Genomic DNA, 22,667 nt, shown 5'->3' on the forward strand with positions numbered 1-22,667 from the left:
TCTCATATTGTCAAAGTGAGCTCTTCAGTGTGTTACAGTATAAACAGCCCTGCTTGACCTGATGTGCTGATTAACTGCTACATGTTTTTGTTTTAATATCCTCTACACCGACCAAACAGATCTTCAGGAAATGTTGGATACGATAAAACCCTCAGAGGTAAACTATCAAATTATCAAGGACAAACTGTTTTATTAAACAACCAAGCATTCAAGCACGAACACAGATCGTATATTCAGCAAACAGCAGCGATAACAAGCTGACAATCATTTTTGCGCTTTTTTTGTTTGCTAGTTTTTGTCTCAGCACTCTCAGTTGAAAAAACAGTTCAACTTTAAGAACTCCGCCGTGTCATCAATGGCACTTCTTGATCACCGACCAATCAGAATCAAGAAGGGGCGGGACCTCTGAAATAAGCTTTGTCAACAACAATGGCAGAGGTCCGTACAGAGGAGAAAAATTATCACCAAGCGGCAACCTCTGGTCTTAAAATATAAAGCCCATGTGGAAGTGTTATAAACTGCAGTTCATTCAGCGTCCACTAGAGGCTGGCTGCAGAAACACCAGAAACCACATACACACCCATTCAAAGAGACGATCTTTACAGCAGAAATAAACATGTTTACAGTCTGGTTCAAAAAACACTTTAGGTCTGAAGACCTCATTTCTCTATCAGCACACACAGGGTCTCATTCATGAACTGTGAGTAAATCTGTGTGTAGATTTGCACATAAAAGCTCACGCTACTAAAACTCTACTCCGGATTCATGAACGGCGCGGGAAACTCAGATTTGAACGTAAACACGTGTGTAAGATCCTGAATGCCAACCCATCGTAAACTGACAGCGCGCTCCCAGTGATCATCGATTAGCATAAATCCCCGCCCATGAATATCAAATAACCACCATAAAAGGAGCACATTCCACTTCAGGTAATAGGAAAGGCCTGTTATCAGTTTCTTTAATTGTTTTGTTTTTTTCTCAAACATTGTTTAGAACATTTTGCCTCAGTAAAGAATAAAAAGACATTTTGTTATGAGACATTTATCTTACAGGCTGAAGACCAAAAACACAAAAAACGAGCTTCGTTCTCTGGATAAAACAAGATAAATGATCCCATTATCACAAGAAAAATAAGTTAAGACCTTAAGCTTTGTTTTCTTGAGATAACGACTAAATTAACTTGTTATCTCGAGTAAACAGAGAAAATAAATATATTTAATCATGTCATTTTAGGGCTTACGTAACAACCAACCCCAGTCTTCCTACTTTTTTAACAGCTGACAGCTATTCTTAGTGAGGGTGGGATGAAAAAAAAATCACTACACAATATATCATAGCCCCACTTGTTGTTTAGCTTGCGCCAAATATCAATAAATCTCTTTAGACTTTTAAGTTCCTTTTGGGCATTTTTGCCTCTTATTGGATGGGCCAGCTGAAGAGAGACAGTAAATGTGAGGGTAGAGAGCGGGGGAGGACATGCAGCAGAAGGCTGTGGACGAGAATCCAGCCAGTGACCGCTGCCATGAGGGCTTCAGCCTCTGATCACGGCGCATGCTGAAACCGTAAGTCCCCAAATATCAATATGTTGATAATAAATCATTTAATAATAATAACTTTATTTGTATAGTAAAAAAACTAATGTTTACAAAGTGCTTTGACAAGCAAAGCATGGCAGGGTTCGGATGACAAAGTGGTGAGACAGTTGATCATTGAATTATTGTTAAAGAGGTTTTTCAAAAATAAATTAATTAATAAATAGAATCAATTAGAATAAATAAATAGAATCAATTAGAATAAATAAATAAGAATCAATAAGAATAAATAAATAGGAAGCAATTCAAATACATAAATATATAGTAATCAATCAAAATAAATAAATATAGATGAATCAATAAATAAATAAATACATACATAATAATCAATTACAATAAATAAATAAATGAACAAATAAATAAGAATCAATTAGAATAAATAAATAAATAAGAGTCAATAAAAAAAGGTTAATTTATCAATAAATAAATAACTAAAAGCCTTGGTGGACAATAAAAAGATTTTAAGGAGAGGACATCACATCAGAGAAAATAGAAAATGGAAAGGAATGATTAGGAACACTAAAATGAGAAATGAAAAAATAAATAACAAAAATATTGATAATCAAATCAAATTAAAAAAATTGTGTGTGTAACACGTGTGTAAGATCAGGAATGCCAACCCATCGTAAACTGACAGCGCGCTCCCAGTGATCATCGATTAGCATAAATCCCAGCCCATGAATATCAAATAACCACCATATAAGGACACAGACCTGTGCATCTGGTCGGCCTGCCCTGCAGTCATGTTGCAAGGAAAGAAGGATAGAGAGAAAAAAGAACTTCTCAGAGGTGGGGATTTAAATTATTTTGGGTGAAGTGGAATGTAGGAAGCACATTTTATTGTCTATGGATATAAAATGGTAAGTCTCTACATATAAAACACATGCATTTGTATAGAAGACTACATTCTTACCGACAAGCCAGCCGTCTCTCACAGCTCCATTCTCCAAACAGGTGCCAACTATGAAGCTGTAATGCGTCCCACCGGGCCACTGAGCCACAACGTTGAGCAACACACAGTTTGCATCACATATCAGCTGCACGTTCATGGAATGAAAGTTTTTCATGTATGCAAATGCATCATCAGATGGAGCCTTGATGTGTATGTGTGTGCAGTCTATGGCACTGATGACATTTGGCATGTTGGCCAGCGTGCTAAACCCCCGCTTTACCTTGATTTGCCGTTGATTTACTCACAGATCAGCTCTACTAAAAGATTGATGAATGCGTAAATTTCTGCTGCACACGATTTACACACAAATTCGTGCTGCTGACGTTTCATGAATGAGACCCAGTGTACGGGGTGAATTTACTATAACTCGGTATTTTTGAAGATATTAAATTTACGAGTTTCGCCCAAATAAGGGCGTGCCTGACTTGACTGACTTTTAGTGAAAAGGCTAAAGGCCCGCCTCTTTACCTCACACTAGCTCAGACGAGGTTAGGTTGTGTTCAATATTTCTAATATGGCTCCCGCCGACAATCGGCTTCAAAACAGCGTTTCAGGAACAGGTGGCGACTGGATGACGTCACAGATACTACGTCCATTTATTATACAGTCTATGGTTATCACACTCGGGTTTAGAGCTGCTGCTAATGCTATGACACTATTTGTATCAATAGTTTTTTTGGTTTCTCGTTCAAATGTTGTTGATGGAAATCCAGTATGAAGCATGCAGAGCATTTTAAAACAGACCCAACAGTCACTACTATGGGAAGCAGAAGTGCAGCGGGACAACGTAGCAGCAGTAAACGCTGGAGAGAAGCGCTCTGAAATTGAACTTGTGGGCACCTTAGTGGACACAGCCCTTAAATGTGCATCCTGTCCTCTTTTAGAATCCTAATCATGTGAGCAATAATGCTGAGACATGAGCTGTGCCTCTGTGTGAAGTGTTGCAGATGTGTTGTTTGTATGCATGTAGACATAAGGTTCTGTGTTTGCTGCAGGGTCAGACAAAACGGAGAGCTTTTCTGGAACAAATGTTAAAACAACTGAAAGACAATGAAGGCATCATTTTACCAGACCAGGTGAGGAGAACATACGTCTATCAGAGACTCCTGTCACAGTATTAGACTATAAACTTTGCATCAGGTTGGATATACTATAAAAAGTTGTCAGTATAAAGATGTTGTGTAATCTTTCACCTCATTTCTTGTGCTTCCTCTGCAGACTCTGGCAAACTGCTTCTCAGCATGCATGGTATTTCTCGTTCCTCAAATCACCTACAGTTCGCTGAGGATGCTTTGTCCCTTTGAATGTGCATCATGTCATTTATTTTGATGTTACTCTGGCAGGAAGTTTCAGGTGTTGGACCTCACGTCAAGTCGACTAATGTAAGCAGCGCAGGAGACGGGGAGACTGCCGGTGTGATCCTGAAAATCACAGAGCTTTTAGTGTTGGCAATAATGGGCCAAGATCTGAACCAGACAGGGAAGACTTTGAAGAGTCCATCAGTGGGTAAGAAGGGTTCATCTTAGTCTAATGCTTAATGTTTACAGGGTAGACGAAATAATTCAGCTGTTGAAAGATGTTCTGTTTTAGATTTAAGTGTCAGAAGTTTTGGGCCTGGAAGCAACAATTCAGACCTCAGCTCTCTCAGCGAACAAGAACACCATGGACATCAACCTGAAGGGTCTGGCTCAAAACAACAATGGTGAGAACACCAAGAAGTTGATGCAAATGACCAGAGCTTTATAAGAGCAGTTTTGCATTTGCCTGTGCTGCAAATTAGATTACACAGTTGGGACCAGAGATGATGTGGCGCTGTTTGTAAAGTTGTGCACACTGAAAATAACAGCTACAATTCTCCACATTTAACTCCAAAACGTCATAAAAATGTAGAGTGAATTTTTAAAAGTCACTTTTTTATCACATTTAGAGGAATATTTGTGATCTTCTTCACATTTAATTTAGTTGTGAAAAATATATTAAGTTACAATCACTGTTAAATCTAAATGCTAAATATAAATCTAGATATGAAATATAAATCTAAATGTTAAATGTTTAATCTAAATGTTAAATATAAATGTAAATGTTAAATGTTTAATCTAAATGTTAAATATAAATATAAATGTTAAATGTTTAATCTAAATGTTAAATATAAATATAAATGTTAAATGTTTAATCTAAATGTTAAATATAAATATAAATGTTAAATGTTTAATCTAAATGTTAAATATAATGGAGCCCGGATGCAGGCAAGGCGTGTGGACGTGTGTTCGTGAGCTCTTATTTTTCTCTCTGATTCAGGTTGAGACTTACCATCATATTAGCTCAGCTACTACACCTGGAACTAATGCAGGAGTCTATTAAGAAATGATACAATCCGTCTGCTTTAAACTTAACGCTACTTATTTTATTCACAGAACAGAGAGTATGGACCAACTGACATGTATCTCATGGAATGTAAGGGGGATCAACTCACCTATAAAGAGGAAAAAAATATTAACATACCTAAAGAGACAGGGAGCTGACATAGCTTTTATTCAAGAGACCCACCTCACAGACTTAGAACATCTAAAACTATGCAGAGACTGGGTTGGTAATGTTTTTTATTCATCCTACACCTCAAGTGCAAGGGGAGTTGCTTTGCTCATTAATAAAAACTTGAATGTTAAAGTAAACTCGGTCGAAAAAGATAGAGATGGAAGATACCTGATTGTGGACTGTGTACTGAATATGAACACAGTAACGTTGGTAAATATATATGGACCCAACTACGATGACCCATTATTTTTTAATAATCTGGTAATGAAGCGTGCAAAAGTTGAGGGTCAAAATATAGTGGGTGGGGACTTTAAAGGGGACATATCATGCTTTTTTCATCAATATATATTGGTCTAAGAGGTCCCCAAAACATGTCTTTAAAGTTTATGCTCAAAAAAACACTTTGAAATCAGATTTTGGTCTGCCTGAAAAACCCTCTTCTTCAGTCCTCCTCAGAACACTCTGTTTTCTCTCTGACCACGCCCCCTCCGGAAGTGGATGTGCCTCGGCTCTCCAGCACGTTGATCTAATGTTTACATGTTGGCTGAATATACACGGCTGCTCACAGATCACGTTACTTCAACCCTCTGAATCTGATCCTGACGGAGAGGTGCCTGTAGCAGGACCTTTCTGAAGGATTGGTCATAGATTTAGTGTTTCTTGTTGTTTTATTTGTCAGTATGTAGACGTGTGTCTTGGTACACAGCTACGAACGTGTAGCTATGTGGCTATGCTAACTAGCGCTAGCACTTATCCATGATAAATAAAAATCATCCACTAGATCTTCAAATCTGCAGACGTGGGGAGTAAAACCGACCTCTGCCAGAAAGGCAGCAGGACCTTTTCTGAAGGATTGGTCACAGATTTAGTGTTTCTTGTTGTTTTATTTGTCAGTATGTAGACGTGTGTCTTGGTACACAGCTACAGCTACAGCTACAGCTACAGCTACAGCTACAGCTACAGCTACAGCTACAGCTACAGCTACAGCTACAGCTACAGCTACAGCTACAGCTATGAACATATAGCTATGTGGCTATGCTAATTAGCGCTAGCACTTATCCATGACAAATAAAAATCATCCACTAGATCTTCAAATCTGCAGACGTGGGGAGTAAAACCGACCTTTGTGTTTATTAAGACAGCCTACAACTAGCATGCCTCCCTCCTAAGCTCCTTGTTAGCACACATTTGTGCAGGTAATGAAAAACAGAGGAGGGATTCAGTATTATTTTATACAGTCTATGGGCTGAACAAGATCTGAGCTCTGACTCCGTGACAGACCGGATATTGTTGTGACGTAACAAAAACACTGAAGTCTGAAACGGCTGGTTTCACACACATTTGCAGAAAGGTGGAGAAATCAGAACAGGGGCAGAATGGATTTTTTTCATTCTCGGGGGGTTTGTAGACATGCCAGGGAAACATATTTCAGGTAGAGAACCATTAAAAAGTCAATTTTGCATGATATGTCACCTTTAATCTGGTTTTAAATCCATCCATAGATCGTTCCTCACCAAAATCAACCTCATTATGGAAAGCAGCCACAGTGCTAAAACAAGGTATGAAAGATATAGGCATGACTGAGGTATGGCATACAATCCATCAAAAAAAATATATATATTTTTCATGCTATTCAGGAACACATAATACAGACTCAAGAATTGATGTGTTTTTGTAACACAAGACATGATGCCTTAAATAAAAGACTGTAGCTATTTAGCAGCAACTTTCTCTGATCACAACGCCTTAAAATTCACCTGGACAAACAACTCTTCACAACATCAGTCCCATAGATGGAGATTTAAAAAATACATGTTAAAAGACCCTGAATTTATTTTATATATGAACAACAATATAGACATTTTTCTGGAGGCCAACGTAAACTCATCATCACATGCTAATATATGGGAAGCACTCAAGGCCTTTGTGAGGGGACATGTACTTTCGTACAGTGCCCATAAGGCCAAGGATAAAAGAGAGAAACTAGCAAAATTGGAGACTGATATCAGGGAAATGGAACAGAACCATCACCAATTTGACATAGAGTGGTCTAGACCTGCTCTGTTTGTACAAGTGTCTTGAGATAACGTTTGTTGTGATTTGGCGCTATACAAATAAAGGTTGATTGATTGATTGATTGATTGATTGATTGATTGATTGATTGATTGATTGATTGATTGATTGATTGATTGATTGATTGATTGATTGATTGATTGATTGATTCAAAAATTGATGAATTTCTAAATTCCCTGACGACAACACTGGCCATTTATAATAATCTGTGTACCCACAAAGAAGAGGCAGCTATGGCTCGTACCAAATATCACTATTACGAATATGGGAACAAAACAAGTAAACTCTTAGCCTGGCAAATAAAGAAGGAGAATACTGATACATTTGTATCCTCAATACTAACTGAGGATGGCAGACAACTAAATAATTCAAAAACTATAAATACAGAATTTAAGCAATTTTATGAAAATGTATATAAAACAGAACATGAAAAGGATAATGCTGCAGCGAAAACATTTCTAGACGGGATACCTCTCCCAAAATGAAAAGATCATGAGAGAGAAAAGCTTGATGCTGATATCTTGGAGAGGGAGGTCCTCCAAGCTGTTAACTCCCTACAGAATAACAAAGCACCGGGACCGGACGGATTTACAATAGAGTATCTTAAGGCCTTCTCAGGGAAATTATTGACTCCTCTTACAAATATGATCAAAGAATCTTTGGAAAATGAAAAATTACCAAATTCACTGGAAATGGCAACAATCATACTGCTCCAAAAACCTGGCAAGGACAAACAGAAGTGTGAATCATACAGACCCCTCAGCCTCTTAAACGCAGATTCTAAGGTTTTAGCCAAGTTAATTGCTTGCAGACTAGAAGACTTTATACCAAAGGTAATTCACCCTGACCAAACAGGGTTTGTCAGAAACAGATATGAAGCTGATAATGTACCACGATTGCTACACATAGTGGATACAGCCCAAAAAAACTAAACGCCTATGCTCATAATATCTATGGACGCAAACAAAGCGTTTGATAGGATTGAACCAAGCTTTCTTTTTCAAACACTTGAGGCTATGGACTTTGGGAAGAAATGTATTAAGTATATTAAAACACCTTCCACAGCACCAAAAGACAATATCTTAACAAACAGTGTCCTCTCTAGCAGTATATCCTTATCCAGAGGTAGCAGACAAGGCTGCCCAAGCTCACCTTTACTTTTCACACTAGCCATCGAACCATTAGCCATTGCAATTGTTAATAATTAATGTTAAATTTTAGTGTTAAATATACATCTAAATGTTAAATCTAAATGTTAAATCTAAATGTTAAATCTAAATGATAAATCTAAATGATAAATTTAAATGTTGATTGCTAAATCTAAATGTTAAATATTAAATCTAAATGTTAAATGTTACATTTACATTCTGATTGTTAAATCTAAATGTTAAATCTAAATGTTTAATGTTGCTCTGCGATCCTAAATATTTAGCTAATATGCTAACTCACACTGCAGCCTAGAGGAAGTACCAAAATAAAAGCTTCATAAAGCGATACAGACTTACCAATAACAACTTACCTTGTCCGTCCCATAGACTGGTTCAGTTCTGTCTCTGAGCGTTGAGAAATCTCTTTATAACCTCCAAAACTGCATATCCAGCATTTTTACAGCGGGCAGTCCGGCTGTAACCCGTACGAGTCATTACTGACAGACGATGGTTAGGATATCTGTATCACTTTAGGATGATTTTATTTTGGTACTTCCACTAGGCGGCAGTGTGAATTAGCATTAGAGAATTGTAGCTGTTATTTTCAGTGTGCACGGCGCCCCACAATAGACTGTATAATAAGTGGACATAGTCTCCGTGACATCACCCATCTGTTCCTGAGCGCTGTTTTGAAGCTGATCGTCAGCGGCAGCCATAATAGAAATGCTGAACTCAACCTAACTTCTGAGAAGTGTGAGGTATAGAGGCGGGCCTTTAGCCTTTTCGCTATCTGCTACAGGGTGCCCGCCTGTCAATCAACTCAGCCACGCCCTTATTTCAGCATAACAGCCTTTATCGAAGAGCCTTTCCTAATTTTACCTGAATATCAAGTCTTTTAAAAAATGTTTTATTTCTTGATCTTGTCTTCGTGTGTTTTTAACACTTTGTAACCTGTTTTTCGAACCTATTCACCGACTGAGGTTGAAGTGTCAAGGGGAAAAACCAGGCGAGTGAAACGGTGACACTGACGGTATTTAAACATGTCGGTCATCTCCACCATACGTTCATTTTCAGGTTCTGCAGCAGCCGCCCTCTTGGTGTTAAACGGGATGGAGAGCCTCCTCAGTCATGAGTACTTTGAAACAGAAAACATGACAGAGATGTACTCTGATGTCATCACGGCGACCTTTCCCTCCGTGAATAACACCAACCTCACCGAGCCGGTCAACTTCACCACCGCTCACAAGAAGGTGCTGCTCAGTTCATTCACCCAGCTCGCTCTCATCCTTCATGTTTAAACAGCTTTGTGTCTGTGCTTTCAGACGGTGCCAGACTCTGGTTTGATGACGTGTGTGTACTGGGAGGACAAAACAGAAGACACAGGAGGAAGAGAAGGAGGAGAAAACAGCAAGATGATGCGTTGGTCAGTGGAGGGCTGTCATGTTTCATACACCAATGAAAACTTCACCGTGTGCAGCTGCTCTCATCTCTCCACGTTTGCCCTCATCATGCAGATAGGGGAAGTATCAGAGATCTGTATGTATGTGTGTGTGTGTGTGTGTGTGTGTGTGTGTGTGTGTGCGTGCGTGTGTGTGTGTGTGTGTGTGTGTGTGTGTGTGTGTGTGTGTGTGTGTGTGTGTGCAAACTAAACTAGTTTGCATTCCCAGGACCTCCCTCTGTTCCCTCTGTGTTTCAACAGCTGTGTAAACTCCACAAACACTGACACGTTCAGCTGAAGGTCTCCAGTTTACAGGGTCACTTTTAAAACCGGAACACCGGGAGAGACGCATTCACGGTGGGCTGAGAGAAGACTACTGTTACAAGCTGCTAAATCAAGAGAATCACAGCTTCTTCTTTTGAAAAGTACACACACATACAAAAAAGATAGAACAAATAAAAACTAATGAAAGAAAGAGAAATCAAGTGAATCACAGATGTGTGTGATGTTATTGTGGACGGAGGGAGGAATAAAAACACTGAGGTTAATCTACCATCTATCAGTCACGTTCAGCTTTGCAGGCCCCGCCCCCACAAAAGTCCCGGGACCTTTGAAAAGTACTACCCCCCTAGCAGGGGGGAGATTATCTACCCCTGAACTAAATTTAGACCCTGGGTCCATTGGTCGAAACGCACGTCGTTCAGGAGTTCAGTCCCTGGTTCCAGGGTAAAGTTCCTCTGGTTGAAGAACGCCTTACGGTTCCACTTAAAGGAGAGGAAGAGGTGATGGTTAAATGACTTTATGGTTCATGAGTACTTTGAGTTTACTGAAGATTATCCAAAGGTTAAAGATGTACTCAGCAGATGTCTGAAGAGTTTTCACATAATAAACTTTTTTTGCTTTCTTTCAGGTTGATTCTTTTCAAGATCTTGGCTCAGTTCATCATACTGGGCTGTACCTGGATTCTAGGACTGTACCAGACCAACCTTTTCTTTCAAGTCCTCTTCTTAGTCCTGAACTCCCAGCAAGGCACCTTCCTCTTCATCGTCCACTGCTCAACAAGGAGGTACACATTTTACGCAGACGACTCAGCTCTTTACGTATTCTGTGACAGATTTAGGATTAAAGATCACAACCAATCAATGCTGATCCATTCTCTTTGGTAGCGGTAACATGTAACTCCAAGGAAGCTGCATTTTATTGTGTTTTCAGGTCAGAGAGGAGTACATCAAATGGCTGACGCGCTCTTTCAATAAGCAGAGGAGACGATCTACGGTAAGGCTCCAAAAAACACACAATACCAGGAACCATTTCTCTATCAGTGAAATATTCAGGCATCATCATGAATCTGTGGCCGTTATAGGACTTTCAAGATTATGATGACACTCCCCAGTTGTTTCTGAAGCCAAGTTTTGAGGCCTATCGTCAACGGCTGCCATATTGGAAATGCTGTCTCAACCTAACTTTCAGTCGACCTAGCATGAGGCAAATAGGTGGAGTCAAAGCGGGCTCTGAGCCTCCTCTCTAACTCTAATCTTTCAAAACTTGTAATCTTAATCTCTTCTAAACTACTGAGTTATAAAGATTCACCCCGTACAGTGTGTGCTGATAGAGAAATGAGCTCTTCAGACCAAAACTGTTTTTTGAACCAGGCTGTAAACATGTTTGATTGTTGCAGTTCCTAGAGTGTCCACTAGAGGCTGGCTTTGGAAGCATCAGAAACCACATACATACCCATTCACAGAGACGATCTTTACAGCAGAAATAATGAAAAAAGTTGAATCCTCAAGTTTTCCTGCCTCTGATATTTTGATACCGTGCTTTGTGATGTCTTTCTGGAGATGTGTGCTGTGAAATGATTTTAAACTTGTATTTTAATGATATTTTAAATGACTTAAAATGTGTTTTTCAGCAGAAGAAAGTGACATCTGTCTCTGAGAACTTGGACAAGGCTGAAGAAAAGACAAAATGATGAATGAATAAATGAAATAGGAGTGGATTATTATGTTAGATTAGAATAGAAGAGACACTGAAGACAAAGAAAAACATTGTTTCCGCTCTGATCCACCATTCTTTCCCTACTAGTTTAGTATTCAGATTTTTAACATTTAACCATGTATTTGTAACACGTAGTTGTTTTAGATATGATCACAGTGAAATCTTGTCCTTTAGTACGTGCATTAAAAGAGTCTGAATAAATATTGTGTGTCTGGTGTTTTCTTCTCAAGCACAGCACAAACAATTCATATCCATAAGGTGCAAATTCACAACAAAATGTATCTGAAGACAACAATTTTTCTCTCTGTTTTCAAAGAGACCTAGCTTTAAATAAGGGGTAATATATAGTTTTATTATTATTATTGTGTGTGAATGCAATAAAGGCTACATCACTGCATCTTACCCTACTATAGCTTGCCATGCTCTGTTTACAGGAAGGTTACAGGACATTAGAGAGAGGTTTTATTCTGAAAATTATTGATTGATTGATGCGTCGTGCTCCGGAAAACAGACCTGTGTCCGGTCCGTCTCCTATCCATCACAGCTCCAGATATGATAGGTTTCTATTCTAGTCAATGTGTTAACTTCCACTGGATCCACTTGTGTTCCGGCTGCATCTCTGATCTGGCAGGTCATGGCCCTCCGGATCAGATACACAACACTTCTATTTGTGCCGGATGCCGGAGCACGACGCATCAGTCTCAACAGAGCAGATGGAGCGGGACAGGAAGTCAGGTTTCACCAAAACAAAATGAAAACATCCGGTTAATTTTCAGAATAAAACTCTGTGTTATCACCAGATCGTATTTCACTTAACTACAACAACAAACCAAAGTCATGATGAGCGGAGCCAGGCCTGGAGTCAACAGGTCAGAGGTTTTCAGAGGACCAGAAAGACAACATGGATGAGGAGAGGAGGAGGAGAATTCTTCATTCAGTGATTACCGCAGGAAAACCTCAGTGTGCAAAAGGTTGTCCCGAATTGCATCTGCAAATGGCTTTTATTTTGAAGGAACAAAAACAGGTTTCACAGAGGCACACTTACACACCCCTCAGACAGAGGATGGAGCTGATCGGAGGAGACGTCTTTTTTCCCCTCACCATCATCCTATTCCCTTCCCATCCTTTTCCACAGTTTTTAGTGCGTCCATAATTGTGATTGTGAGTAGTTTCAATCATAGTTTAGTCATCAGTTTGCATTAGTAGTTCATTATCATCATTTATGTTCATATATTGTGTTGTCTAGATAAAGTTTTAGAGTTAATTGATTGGTGACACTATGTCTGAGCATGCAGGGTCCGCTTATGAACTGACAGCATTTTCTTGTGTTCTATGTCTGTGTGTGTGTGTGTGTGTGTGTGTGTGTGTGTGTGTGTGTGTGTGTGTGAGATAGAGGTAGTTGCTGTCATTATGGTAATTAGTTGATTGTCCCTAGAAAGTTGGAGTGTAGTTTAGCCTTGTTCAATGTTTTTCATAGTTTATAATCATATTTTTAATTAAGTTGTTATTATTTGTACAGACTTCATGTTTATATATATTTGTATTATTTCCTTCAGAAGACACACCTTCCCCTTCACCTTCATATTCTTATTCACATTCAAAGAAAGATCAATGTCAAAGAAAATAAAAGGAGTGGAAATCAAAAGAGAGTGTGCCAACATTAAATATCTTGCCATCCACAACATCCATGTTCTTACCGGACAAACTGTGATGATTGCAGCCTTACAGTTAAAATCACTAGCAAAGAGTTCATCTCACTGAGGTCTCAAGTGTGGCATCGAGTACACCACCGCCTCTTTTACACTCTGTCACATGACTCCAGCTGTCTGGAGGTCCTGCTCCGTGCTGCGTTCAGAAAACACAACTGGTGGGTGTTGACGGAGGAGAGAGTACGGAGCAGGACCGCAGCGGATCGGCGACAGACCGGTAACGGATCTGGTGGAAGTCCCGTGTTAGGCAGTTCTGATGTTGCTGGTCTGCAGATGTACTAGCAGTCTGTTGGCTTCGTATCCAAAGATAGGGAAATGTCCTGTGTTAAGTTTTTAACATTCGTGTCTGTGTGTGTCGTATGTAAAATGAAACCACATGATGTTTGTTCAAGATTGAAAATCAAAAACAAAAAAACATGTTCGAGTTAGATACTCGATTAGTTGTTAACATCCAAAGTTGTGAGTCAAATGATGCCTCATATAATCTCATTATTTAGAAACACAGTGTGCAGAAGACAACCCAGTGAACACTTTCTGAGCTCTGCTTGGACTCATGTTGTCTCTGCCTGATTCAGGTTTACTCACAAAGTGACTCAAAGAAAGTCTGCTCCATGGTGCTCCTCAGTCAGATAGACTGTCTGTGTCTTTCCTTTCAAACTAACAGACATCATAACCAACAAACAAACAGAGCCCCAGCTTGATAAAAGAAGACATATTTTTATTCATAGTTCAAGTCGTAACAGGCCTTCAAACCCAACAGACATGTTTAAAATCAACCCTGTGGTGCCAGTGTTGGTGTGAGAGGAATGAGACACAGAGAGGGGAATGATGTGTTCTGTGTCCAGTTCATGCCACAATGTTCAGTCCAGAAACAAACAAGAAGGTGTGTGTGTGTGAGGTCTATAGCAGTGTGTGTATGTCAGTGTGTGTTAGTGTGTGTTTGTTTTCATGCTGAGTCGTCACTCTGTGGATGAGCCGTGCTGAGGAAGTCACTGCAACAGAGACAGAAAGCAGAAACACACGAGGGTCACATTCAGAGGTCCAAACTGATCAGAACAGACTGCCTGCTGGATCAAAGCGTGGTGCTCCGAGAGGACGAGGAAAATCTACCGTCACCTTTTAGAAACACTGACCACTGCTTTCAAACACACGTGAACTGAGTATATCTGACACTGACTCCACTGTACACTGAGTGTGATATTACTTTGAATGACTTCATAAGTCACGTTGGACCCTGTTCACAGAGGACTCTGACTGAAACAATGTTCAATCAGACATTTACATGTGGAGGGGTTCAGCCTTTCTTTGGCACTATCTCATTTTCAATCCAACGTTGTCTTTCAGTGACTGTCATCATTTTACTCTAACATCAGTCAAATGTGTGTGTGTGTGTGTGTGTGTGTGTGTGTGTGTGTGTGTGTGTGTGTGTGTGTGTGTGTGTGTGTGTGTGTGTGTGTGTGTGTGTGTGTGTGTGTGTATGTGATTGTTTGTTTTTATTGTTGTTTATTTGAAGGCAGAGAAATGTGTGCAGCACATGAGTAGAAGACACGTTTCCTTCAGAGGACACAGTGTTGTATTATTCTGCATTATGTGTCATGTTGTATCTTATTGCATCATACGGTATCCTATAGTGTTGAATCATATCCTGTCTGATCACATGGTATGTAAGGGATAGTGTATGGTTAGCAGGTTGTTATGGGAAAAAGAATCCTGACAAGGTGTGATACCTAAAGAGTGGACCTGCTGAGGAACAGTGGTATTCAACATGTCTTTTTCAAATGGATCTGTTTGAGCTGAAAATGAATAAAGTAAGAAAAGGTGAGCTTGTGAGCCCTGAAAGCTATGGAAGTATTTATGTAACAAAATTAAAATTAAAAAGCAAATTTGAAAATTAAGTTGCATTAACAGAAATGCTTTTTAATTTTCTAAATATGTGCACATTATTTTTAATAATTAAAATTAATATTCAATAATCCTATTTACATTTTATTTTTCATCTTTCATCACAACAGACTCTTCTTCTGTGGACCTCTTCGTCGAACAGATCGCACCAGCGTTAAAGAGCACAGCACCAGCTTCCTGTACTGGATACGTAGGTAGAAACGGTCTGCGAGGTGAAGTCTGACGTCACTTTCCTGCGCCGTGCACATTGCGATTTCTTATTCGAGTTGGTTTGAATTTTGTTACAGATTTAGCGGGGCAGATTTGTAACCAAAAAAGCGATGTGCTTTCTGTTTTCATTTTAATTGTGTTAAAAAATGTGCATGTTGAACATGAAAGTTAAAATGAAAAAGGAAGCGTGCTTTTTCATTTTATTTTTGAGTAAAAAAATTGCATATTCATTCTAAAAATTAAAAAGCATTTCTGTGAATGCATTTTAATTTTCAAATTTTCTTTTTCATTTGAATTTTGATCCTAATTTAGCGGGGCATTTTTTGAAAATTAAAAAGCAAATGTCATTTTCTTTTTCATTTTAATTGTGTAACATAATTAGCATTGTTGGAGATGAAAATTAAAATGCAAATAGGATTATTGAATGCTAAATTTATTTATGAGACAAATAATGCACACATTTAGAAAATTAAAAAGCATTTCTGTTAATTTTCAAAATAGCTTTTTAATTTTAATTTTGTTACATATATGCTTCCATAGAAATCATACAGATACTCAAATTTTACTGAGTTAGGACGGGTTTCATTAAACATGTTCTCATCCTCACTACTATTACTATTATTATCAAGGTTATTATCACTATTGTTGTTATTAGTATCATCATTGAATCAGAAATACTTTATTTATCCTGGGCAGGGAAATTCGGTCATTACAGACCTCTTATAAACAATATGTAAGAAAGTTAGATATTAAAAAAAAGAAGGAATAAAATAAGATATAAATACAATAAAATAAAATAAAGATCAAATACAATAAATAGAATAAAATAAAACAACTCTAAAGTATATACAGAAGCACATAAAAGTTAGAATTATCTATGTACAAAAGCGCTGGGAATGAGGGAGATATATACAAGGATGTTAAAAATGTTATCATTATTAATTATATTATTAAAACTGGTTAAAGTATCCACCTCTGTGTCACTGACTGAAGGCTGACTTTGTTCATGTGCCACACAGAGCCCATGGAGTGTGCCATGTGCCCCCTGGTGAAGTATCTGTGCACTGCATGTATCTGTTTGTATCCATCAGGATCTCACTGGTGATGAAGAGGTCTCAAGGACTTGTGTATCATTGATTGACTTGGTGTTATAGGGTGTTACCTGTATTTACACTAATGATGATGATGATGATTAAATGGTCAGTGAACTTTAGGAGACTTTTAAAGCCACCGCTGTGACATTGACTTACAGTATGACTCCATAGTTTTCCCTGTTTCTGTATCTTTGATGTGGAGACAGGTTTTCCATGTAGAGTCTTCTTTATTAAAGTTTTATCTTCTCTTAAGTGATACTCGTCAGAGAGTTAACCTGTCCTTTCACAGTGTTTGAGTGTACCTGAGGATGTTTGGCAGCTCCGGGCTCCTGTAGATGAACTTGTGTTTGTAACCCAGAGAGGACGGGAAAGGAACAAACTGAACCTTGTGACCGCTGAGGCTCTTTGACTGAGAGGCGATGTTGTACAGCTGCAGGAAGAGCAGTGAGATGTTTTACTCTAACAACATTGATCACATCTGACAAACTTTACATATATATTTACATTTATTTAGCTTTCTGAACAGCAAACAGCTGAAATGTGTTTGTATTGTGACAGTTTTCCATCAAAATATCACAGTTCTGAATTGATGCTGTTGAAAAGCTGTAACCTGTGAGCCGTCTCTTACCTTTTTGCCCAGGTGGAAAGGAACCACACTGTCATCTTCAGCGTGGAGGATCAACACAGGACAAGAGATATGATTTACACTGAGGGGACACAAATACTCAGTTTAAGCTTTCAGCACACCTCTCTGCTGCACCATGTTCAAACACAGATCAACTCAGGCTGCAGCTCCAACCTCAGCCTCCAGGGTGTGCTCTAACAACACTCCAGTTCTAATGAAGCTCTGACCTTCTGACTCTGAACTATATTGTTTCAGGTCAAGGACTGACTGTATTTGTTAGTGACTCTGCCTGCAGGGTCAGAGGTCAGACGCTGAGGGTTCATCAGGTGCTAGTTAACAGACTGCTGATTAAAAAAAAGAGCCATCTAATAAGCTTCCTTTATTTATGCACACTCTAGATTTCTAAAGGAGCTCCTGACTTTAAAAACACTTTTTGCAGTCTTGGAAAAAAAGTTCCTACATGAAGTTCCTGAGCTCAAACACTCTACCTAAAAGTTCCTGAGCTTAAACACTCTACCTAAAAGTTCCTGAGCTTAAACACTCTACCTAAAAGTTCCTGAGCTTAAACACTCTACCTAAATGTTCCTGAGCTTAAACACTCTACCTAAAAGTTCCTGAGCTTAAACACTCTACCAAAAAGTTCCTGAGCTTAAACACTCTACCTAAAAGTTCCTGAGCTTAAACACTCTACCTAAAAGTTCCTGAGCTTAAACACTCTACCTAAAAGTTCCTGAGCTTAAACACTCTACCTAAAAGTTCCTGAGCTTAAACACTCTACCTAAAAGTTCCTGAGCTTAAACACTCTACCTAAAAGTTCCTGAGCTTAAACACTCTACCTAAAAGTTCCTGAGCTTAAACACTCTACCTAAAAGTTCCTGAGCTTAAACACTCTACCTAAAAGTTCCTGAGCTTAAACACTCTACCTAAAAGTTCCTGAGTTTAAACACTCTACCTAAAAGTTCCTGAGCTTAAACACTCTACCTAAAAGTACATGAGTTTAAACACTCTACCTAAAAGTTCCTGAGCTTAAACACTCTACCTAAAAGTTCCTGAGCTTAAACACTCTACCTAAAAGTTCCTGAGCTTAAACACTCTACCAAAAAGTTCCTGAGCTTAAACACTCTACCTAAAAGTTCCTGAGCTTAAACACTCTACCTAAAAGTTCCTGAGCTTAAACACTCTACCTAAAAGTTCCTGAGCTTAAACACTCTACCAAAAAGTTCCTGAGCTTAAACACTCTACCTAAAAGTTCCTGAGCTTAAACACTCTACCTAAAAGTCCCTGAGCTTAAACACTCTACCTAAAAGTTCCTGAGCTTAAACACTCTACCTAAAAGTTCCTGAGCTTAAACACTCTACCTAAAAGTTAATGAGCTTAAACACTACCTCTGATTTTCAAGACTGATCATGAGCCCTTTGGAAATGTTTCTGTGGTGACTGCAGAGGAATCTAAAAAAGCCCCTGGAAAAGTTCCAGACTATTAGTTTTTGGAGAAGCTTCTGAGAATTGCAACACTTCCATTGTCTGAGGACAGAGTTAGAGGGAGGTTTCCTAATCGTTTGAAAAAGATTAAACTTCTTTGTATCAATCTGTGAAACTTTTCCTGTGAACGTAAACAAAGAGGTCAAAGGTCACTGCTGCTGTAAACAGGAAGAAAGCTTGAGATCTCCTACTTTTCATCGCTGGCGAAGTGGATGTTGCTGGCTGTGATCGTGTCCAGGAAGAACCAATCAAAGCCGGGCAGGTATCTGTACACCTGAAACACACACATACAGGGAGTGTAGGTGTGTTTGCTTTATATTCAATGTGAGTGTTTGTGTGCGTGCGTGTGTGTGTGCGTGCGTGCGTGCGTGCGTGCGTGCGTGCGTGCGTGCGTGCGTGCGTGCGTGCGTGCGTGCGTGCGTGCGTGCGTGCGTTACCATAGCGAAGGGGTGGCTCTTGGCCTCCTCTCTGATGTTGGTGAACGGAGACTCTAGGATCAGGGCATCAGGAGGACTCCCTGAAAATCAACAGAGAGGGTTAAGGTGTAGAGGAGCTGCTTCTCCCTCTCTCTCCTGTCTCTCTCTCTCTGAATCTCTGACCACATAGAGCCACACACTCATACAGGTCTCTGTTGGGCTCTGTGTTTGGGTGTGTCTCTGCTCTCAGCTGTGACCCAGGTTTGCATGGTGGTTATAATGTCCTGATTTTAAACGGTGATACACAGCGACATAAACATACTTCATCATAGGAGTTTGCACAGTTGTGTGTAGAGCATCTCTCTTCTCTCTTTGCATGCAGTCTGGTGACAGTGGGTTAGCACGGTGCTTCAGTGACCCTGAGAGCTTCTTTAACTCTTCATTTGGTGCCACGTAGATGATTATAGAAAGAAATAAAGTTCTAGAATAGGATCCGACTAAATTAACACGTTATTTGATACAAAAGAAATTCTACATTCATACTGTATTTCTACAAGCTACAGATCAGCTATAAACTTATCATCAGTAAGTTACACATAACTTAGCATGAATTCACTCCTCATTGATGTGAAATGGTGCCAATTGCACAAGTAAGGGGGTAACATGTGAAAACAAAATACACAAAGCAGAAAAAAGAGCACGTAACACAAGAACTGGCGAAGAGAAGACAAACATGTGTGCATGGAGTTCACCAAATACAGGAAATCAGGTTTTTGTGTTCAAATCGTCTTCCAGACCCCAAACCTCCCATCTCCCATCTTAGTCACTGAAATCAGCTGAGCTTGCTTTTATTGACACATTTGATCCTCTTTGTATGTCTAAGGTTATTCAGGTCATTTATTTGTGTTGTCAATCCTTGAAATGCCCCTGATGTGTTTTCGAGCTTTTTGTCCTCAGCCAATCACATCTCTGACACACCTGTGGACATGTGGGACTTTCTTTTACACGTACCTGTATGTGCATCAAGTACAAATATCATTCCTTCATAGTTTGTGTGTGTGTGTGTGTGTGTGTGTGTGTGTGTGTGTGTGTGTGTGTGTGTGTGTGTGTGTGTGTGTGTGTGTGTGTGTGTGTGTGTGTGTGTGTGTATTACCTCTGTCACAGAGTCGTCTGACCAGGTTGGTGGCGGCTCTAAAAGACAAAAAAATCCAATTTATTGTGAGTATAAATACGAGTATGTTTTTGTTGTGCAAGTATGTGTATGTGTGTATGTGTGTGTGTGTGTGTGTGTGTGTGTGTGTGTGTGTGTGTGTGTGTGTGTGTGTGTGTGTGTATGTGTGTGTCTGTTACCCTGTCCCCAGAGAGTGTCCCCAGATGTAAAGCGGTGTTTTGTTGTCCAGCCGATGTTTCAGCCAATCATAAATGAACAGAGCATCTGATGTCATACCGCCCTCTGATGGAGAGCCATCTGAATCCCCCCATCCTGGAAATACGCACACGCACACACACACACACACACACACACACACACACACACACACACACACACACACACACACACACACACACACACACACAGAGAGTCAGATGACCGTAAACAGCAGATTTGTGTGAAAGAGGAGTGTGTTTTAATTCTCACCTCTGTAATCAAACGTGACTACATGGTAGTCTAATGAACTGAGGACCTGAAAGAAGACATGCAGACAGAGAGCTCAGTTATCAGCCCTCTGCTGGTGATCAGAAGGTACTACACTACAGCTGAGTGTAATGGCTGATTTATACTTCTGCATCTCTCCTACGCAGCAGGGGCTGACGTGGACATGAGCCCCACATACTTGTGCGTTGATGTGTCTGTGTCGCGCAGCAATTCTCCGCCGAAACGCCTGAGGGCAGTGTGGTCTCTCTGATAGCCGGTCGCCTGCTTCCGGTCCCGCTACGATCTCTGTTTACTTTTCCACAGAGTTTCAGAGCGTGTTCTGTTAATCTACAGCTGATACATGTTGCTGTTCATCATACAGACATGATTACATGAAGAATAGAGAGGAGGAGATGAAATACACGGCCGATGTGTGGCCGATGTCCGGGATCCCAGAAGTGTTGTAAATGCGTGAAAGACAAAGCCGCCGAGCGGACCAATCACAGAGCTTGCGGTCCGCGTCGGCTCTAGGGGGAGTTACATTTTGGAGGAGGTGCACGTCAGCTACGTGCGTAGGCCACAGCGTAGGTACGGGAGCTACGCGAACCCCCGGCGTAGGGTACGCCGTTGATTCAACGCAGAAGTATAAATCAGCCTTAAGGGTGTATGTGGCTTTTAAGACACTGAGGCAGTGTGTGTGTGTGTGTGTGTGTGTGTGTGTGTGTGTGTACCTTGTACAGCTGGACTCTGTGGTCTCCTCCTCTGCAAAGAGTCACATTCATCAAACAGGTTAGAGGTCAAAGGTCACATAGATCTCTGATTAACATAGGTTATGCTGCATGTGTGCGGGGAAAAAAGGGAGGTCACCTGGTCCCTGCGTTTCCATGGAGATAGAGGATAACAGGATGGGAGGAGCTATACATGGAGTTGTACCAGTCTCCTTGTTTCCCCTGAGCTTCTCTCCACATGTGAGCAGGAACTGTGTGCCTGAAACACAAAAAACACCCACCATCAACCAACTAATAATCAACCAACAGACCAGACCAAGCAACCAAGCACTCAATCAATCAATTAATCAATCAATCAATCAATCAATCAATCAATCAATCAATCAATCAATCAATCAATCAATAATTAACCAACAGACCAACCAACCAACCAGTCAATCATTTCAACCAACCAACTTACCAATGCTTAATTTCAACCAACCGGCCATCCAACCAATCAGTCAATATTTTAATGAAATGACCAACCAGCCAACACACCAACAAACAATCTCATCAACTTACCGACCAGCCAAACTCTGGATCATTTTATCAATCAGTTCCAGTCACTTGTAGTCATGCACAAGTCCTGAGTTTAATGGTTAATGTGCAGATCAGTGAATTTGTCAAAATTCCAATTAAGTATCTTGTTTATAAATCAAGGGATGTCAAAATGTTACAAGACCTTTACTTTGAACAGAATACAGGAAGTGTTTCTATTACCAGCATATATGTAGTCACTAAACAGAACTAAATCTATAAAAAGACCAGATGAGTCTTCATCAGACAACATGACTATACTGATCAGATACACTGAGGGAGTAATACAGGTCTGCCTCAAACACACATCCGCTTCAGATACAGACCAGGTACCTTCCACAAACAGGTTCAACATAACTCTTATCAATACTGGAGGAAGTGTGAACATCCCCACAGGAAGTGTGTGTAAATGTGTGAGTGTGGTGTGTGTCTCTTACCAGACTCCAATCTTGAGTCCAGTCTCAGGCTCCAGGTAGAAGTTGTGTGTGTGGTTCAGTCCCTGGTCCAGGGGTCTCTTCAGGTCGATGAAGTAGGGCATCCTCACTGAGAGAAGG

General features: G+C 39.9%; 2 protein-coding genes and 1 long non-coding RNA gene across 4 annotated transcripts in view; 2 read left to right on the forward strand and 1 right to left on the reverse strand.

Moving 5' to 3' along the window:
• Positions 1 to 4,054: 4,054 nt before the first annotated feature.
• On the forward strand, positions 4,055 to 10,468 carry LOC117811875 (adhesion G protein-coupled receptor E3-like). The gene is made up of 4 exons (XM_034682364.1): positions 4,055 to 4,246; positions 9,375 to 9,550; positions 9,623 to 9,836; positions 10,464 to 10,468. Exons 1-4 carry the CDS (start codon positions 4,207 to 4,209, stop codon positions 10,466 to 10,468), a joined length of 435 nt encoding a protein of 144 aa, XP_034538255.1. The 5' UTR covers positions 4,055 to 4,206.
• A 22-nt stretch (positions 10,469 to 10,490) lies between these two features.
• LOC117811930 lies at positions 10,491 to 11,910 on the forward strand. The gene is made up of 3 exons (XR_004631087.1): positions 10,491 to 10,804; positions 10,951 to 11,013; positions 11,651 to 11,910. It is a non-coding gene; the product is annotated as an uncharacterized LOC117811930 (long non-coding RNA).
• A 2,232-nt stretch (positions 11,911 to 14,142) lies between these two features.
• Positions 14,143 to 22,667, reverse strand: part of abhd12 (abhydrolase domain containing 12, lysophospholipase) — a 29,639-nt gene continuing 21,114 nt past the window's right edge. For both annotated transcript variants that reach the window (XM_034682579.1, XM_034682578.1), the window contains 11 exons: positions 22,551 to 22,656; positions 21,677 to 21,796; positions 21,541 to 21,571; positions 20,813 to 20,858; positions 20,524 to 20,656; positions 20,327 to 20,364; positions 19,195 to 19,274; positions 18,949 to 19,031; positions 17,280 to 17,358; positions 16,954 to 17,081; positions 14,143 to 14,437 (listed from right to left, as the gene is read on the reverse strand). In XM_034682579.1, the coding sequence (XP_034538470.1) occupies positions 14,392 to 14,437; positions 16,954 to 17,081; positions 17,280 to 17,358; positions 18,949 to 19,031; positions 19,195 to 19,274; positions 20,327 to 20,364; positions 20,524 to 20,656; positions 20,813 to 20,858; positions 21,541 to 21,571; positions 21,677 to 21,796; positions 22,551 to 22,656 (890 nt within the window). In that variant the 3' untranslated portion in view covers positions 14,143 to 14,391. The remainder of the gene's footprint in view (positions 14,438 to 16,953; positions 17,082 to 17,279; positions 17,359 to 18,948; positions 19,032 to 19,194; positions 19,275 to 20,326; positions 20,365 to 20,523; positions 20,657 to 20,812; positions 20,859 to 21,540; positions 21,572 to 21,676; positions 21,797 to 22,550; positions 22,657 to 22,667) is intronic.

The sequence above is a fragment of the Notolabrus celidotus genome, chromosome 4 (assembly GCF_009762535.1).
Source record: "Notolabrus celidotus isolate fNotCel1 chromosome 4, fNotCel1.pri, whole genome shotgun sequence".
Lineage (NCBI taxonomy): Eukaryota > Metazoa > Chordata > Actinopteri > Labriformes > Labridae > Notolabrus > Notolabrus celidotus.

Bases quoted from the DNA above. Each gene is read 5' to 3' on its own strand.
- LOC117811875 (XM_034682364.1), top strand. From the start codon at position 4,207: ATGGACATCAACCTGAAGGGTCTGGCTCAAAACAACAATG. The intron at 4,247-9,374 runs GTGAGAACACCA...GTTCATTTTCAG, and splicing joins TCTGGCTCAAAACAACAATG to GTTCTGCAGCAGCCGCCCTC. The intron at 9,551-9,622 runs GTGCTGCTCAGT...CTGTGCTTTCAG, and splicing joins TCACCACCGCTCACAAGAAG to ACGGTGCCAGACTCTGGTTT.